Source organism: Elephantulus edwardii, unplaced genomic scaffold (genome assembly GCF_000299155.1).
Source record: "Elephantulus edwardii isolate Elephantulus edwardi_28Jun2011 unplaced genomic scaffold, EleEdw1.0 scaffold00132, whole genome shotgun sequence".
NCBI lineage: Eukaryota > Metazoa > Chordata > Mammalia > Macroscelidea > Macroscelididae > Elephantulus > Elephantulus edwardii.
In genome coordinates this window covers 4,927,285-4,930,126 of record NW_006399882.1, presented here as the reverse complement: position 1 = coordinate 4,930,126, position 2,842 = coordinate 4,927,285, and the positions used below count along the sequence as shown (strand labels likewise).

The window sequence follows — 2,842 nt, the reverse complement described above, 5'->3', positions numbered from 1 at the left end:
GTCGAATCGCAGGCGACTCATAGCGACCCTATGAAGGAGAGTCCTTAACACTTGTGTGACTTTCATCCTCTCTCCAGATTCATAGGGTTTCTGGAGGCACATTATTACGGAAGTGGATGCCACTCCTGCTTCCAAGCTTGTTTTAATCGGGGAGCTCCACCCAACACTGTCCACCACGGGTAACCAATGATTAATGCATTTGACATATCAGCATCACAGGGTTCAGCCTCACAGCAACCACAAGTTACCGCTGTATGGCAAGTGGACACCTCAGGGCTATAAGACCTAGAGGAATGTTTGAACAAAAACAATGAAAGACAGGCCTGAGGGCCACGGATTAAAAGTCACCCACCTTTGGCTTGGTTCATCTCTTTCTGTCCACTGGGCCAACTGATCACTCTCTATGTTGATGTTATTGTTGTTAAGTGCTGTCAAGTTGCAGGCGACTGATAGCGACCCTATGAAGGAAAGTCCTCAACACTTGTGTGTCTTTCATCCTCTCTCCACGTTCATAGGGTTTCTGGAGGCAAGCTAACATTAGCTATAATACTCCTAGTACCACGGCCCCTTCCAAATCCAGCCTGCATTCTCACAGTTCTCTGCTGATGTGCTATTCCAGTTGTTTTTGGATAATCTTCAGCAGAATCTTGCTTGTATGTAGTATTAATGATACTGTTTGATAATTTCCACACTCTGTCAGATCACATTTCTTTGGAATGGGAGCTAATATAGATCTCTTCCAGTCAGTTGGCCAGGTGGCTGTCTTATAGATTTCTTGGCACAACTTGGTGAGCACATCTAGGGCAGCATCTGTTTGTTGAAATATATCAATTGGTATATTGTCTGCTATCCTAATTAAGTTCTATTTCTGAACAAAGAAAAACTCATAAATCAGATGATGATCAAGTTGATTATAACAAGTGAAGTTTATTGTTGACACTGGTTCCGTGGTGCCTGATAGGTTCAGATGCTTTGCGTAAAGTTTGTATCATCCAGGTAAGATACTTACCACTTTAACCAAGCGGGTTGACTGAGGTGATGCTTCCATTGCAGGATGGCACCCGCGTCGTCGGGAAGTGTGGCGGCTACTGTGGGAAGTGCACGCCATCCTCCGGCACTGGCCTGGAGGTCCGAGTGTTATAGCTTTGGTGAGTTCAGTTGGTGACTGGCCTGCGAAACCTTTCTCTCTGTCTTTCTCTTGCCCAGTAATCAGGCAGGTGTGGGTGGGTCAGTTGTGTGGGCAGGATTACAGTGGAGCATCGTGAAGCTGTCCAGGTACTGGCCTGCCTTTTTCTCTCCTGCTCATCGTCCTCTCAGGACTGGTGCTCTGCTGTCCATCCTTGCTTTGGTGACAAGGCCCCTGGCTCCCCTACATCAGGGTCCTCTGCAGGGCCGATGGGCACGCTGCTCTCTGGCTCCATCCCTGGAGCTCCTGCTCCACTGGGTCTCTGGTGGCCCAGGGGTCCAAGGGCCATGTGACTGCTGACTCACAGAGCATCTTCTGAGAAGCACCGCCCAGGAGTAACAATAACAGTAATGGCATTTATGGAATCCTTACTGTATGCTATGAGTGGTACAAGCAGAAGTTGGCTTAGCTTCAGGCTGTAAGACTGGTGGTTAGAATTCACCCAGTGGTGGGTGCCGCAGAAGAAAGATCTGGTGATCAACTCAATAATCGGCTTTTGAAAACTTGTGACTCATACTTCTGTTCTGACACAATGAAGCCATGAGGAGTCACAGGTGGCTGGATGGAAATTGGCCTTTCCTCCTAGTGCACCCCCCACAGATATCAGATACAGCACTCAGCACTGGACCTATTTCGTTGAAGCTTCCCAACAAGACCACAAGGTGGGGCTGTTTCCATCCTCATTTTACAGATGAGGAAGCTGAGGCCCGAACAATTAAGTAAGTAACCTCAAAGTGACAGTCCCTTCACCAGAGGACACTCCAAATCCAGTGTCCTTGTTACTTGAAAAAAAAAGGCACAAAAAAGTTTAAAAAAAAAAAGACACAAATGAATATGCAGTCGCCATCTTAGGAGGGGAATTTTGTTGCATCTTTACTTCATCTTTCTGAAAAATTTTATTCTTTTTCCCCTAAATTTCTAAGTTTCACTACTCAGCAAACAAGAATTACTTTTTCAACGCAGAGGGGATAACATTATTTCTAAATTCTCTGCTTAATAATGTGTCATCTACCTACTTTGGACTTAAGGTGTTTGAGGCAAATTCTTGTTTGTTTTCCTTTTCAGGTGCTCTGGAGAGGAAGCCATTATGGGATGGATGAAGGATAGTAATGCAATACCTCCACCTTAAATTTGGGTGCACGCTTGGATGTCATGATTCGTATGCCTGTGTGAGAATGTGTGTGTGTGTGTGCATTCATATGTGTAAATATGCATATATATACATATGTACACACACATATATACCAAATGTATATATATATGTGTGCGTGCGTGTATGTGTGGAATATCCTAGTGATGTAAAGTTTAATATTTATGTTTGAGATTATTTATTGTGATGTAATATTTTTGTACGTAAGATGATTCCTTTGTGACTGCCTCTGTGTTGTTTTTGTCCCCTGCGGTCCTCTTGCTGCATTTTACGTACTAGCACTATGACAAAAGTGATCCTTCATTATCACGGTACACTATTGTTTACTTTCTTTCTGTAAAAACAAGTTTCATTGTTACTTTTTTTAAAAAAAATGTAATTTTTAAGAAAAAACAACAAAAAACAACAAAACAACCTAGCCGTCATCAAGGTGCTATGAGAGTCCTCTGGGGGTATTTTTGGCATTTCTATGAAAGTAACATTAGCAGATAAGTTAGTGACATCAC

At 43.5% G+C, this 2,842-nt stretch overlaps 1 protein-coding gene across 1 annotated transcript in view; it reads left to right on the top strand.

Annotated features, from left to right (window-relative positions):
* The window catches only part of ADAMTS9 (ADAM metallopeptidase with thrombospondin type 1 motif, 9), a 211,816-nt gene extending 210,673 nt beyond the window's left edge, over positions 1–1,143 (top strand). Inside the window, exon 39 of the mRNA XM_006893839.1 lies at positions 1,054–1,143. Coding sequence (XP_006893901.1) covers positions 1,054–1,143 — 90 coding nt within the window. The remainder of the gene's footprint in view (positions 1–1,053) is intronic.
* The last annotated feature ends 1,699 nt before the right edge of the window (positions 1,144–2,842 follow it).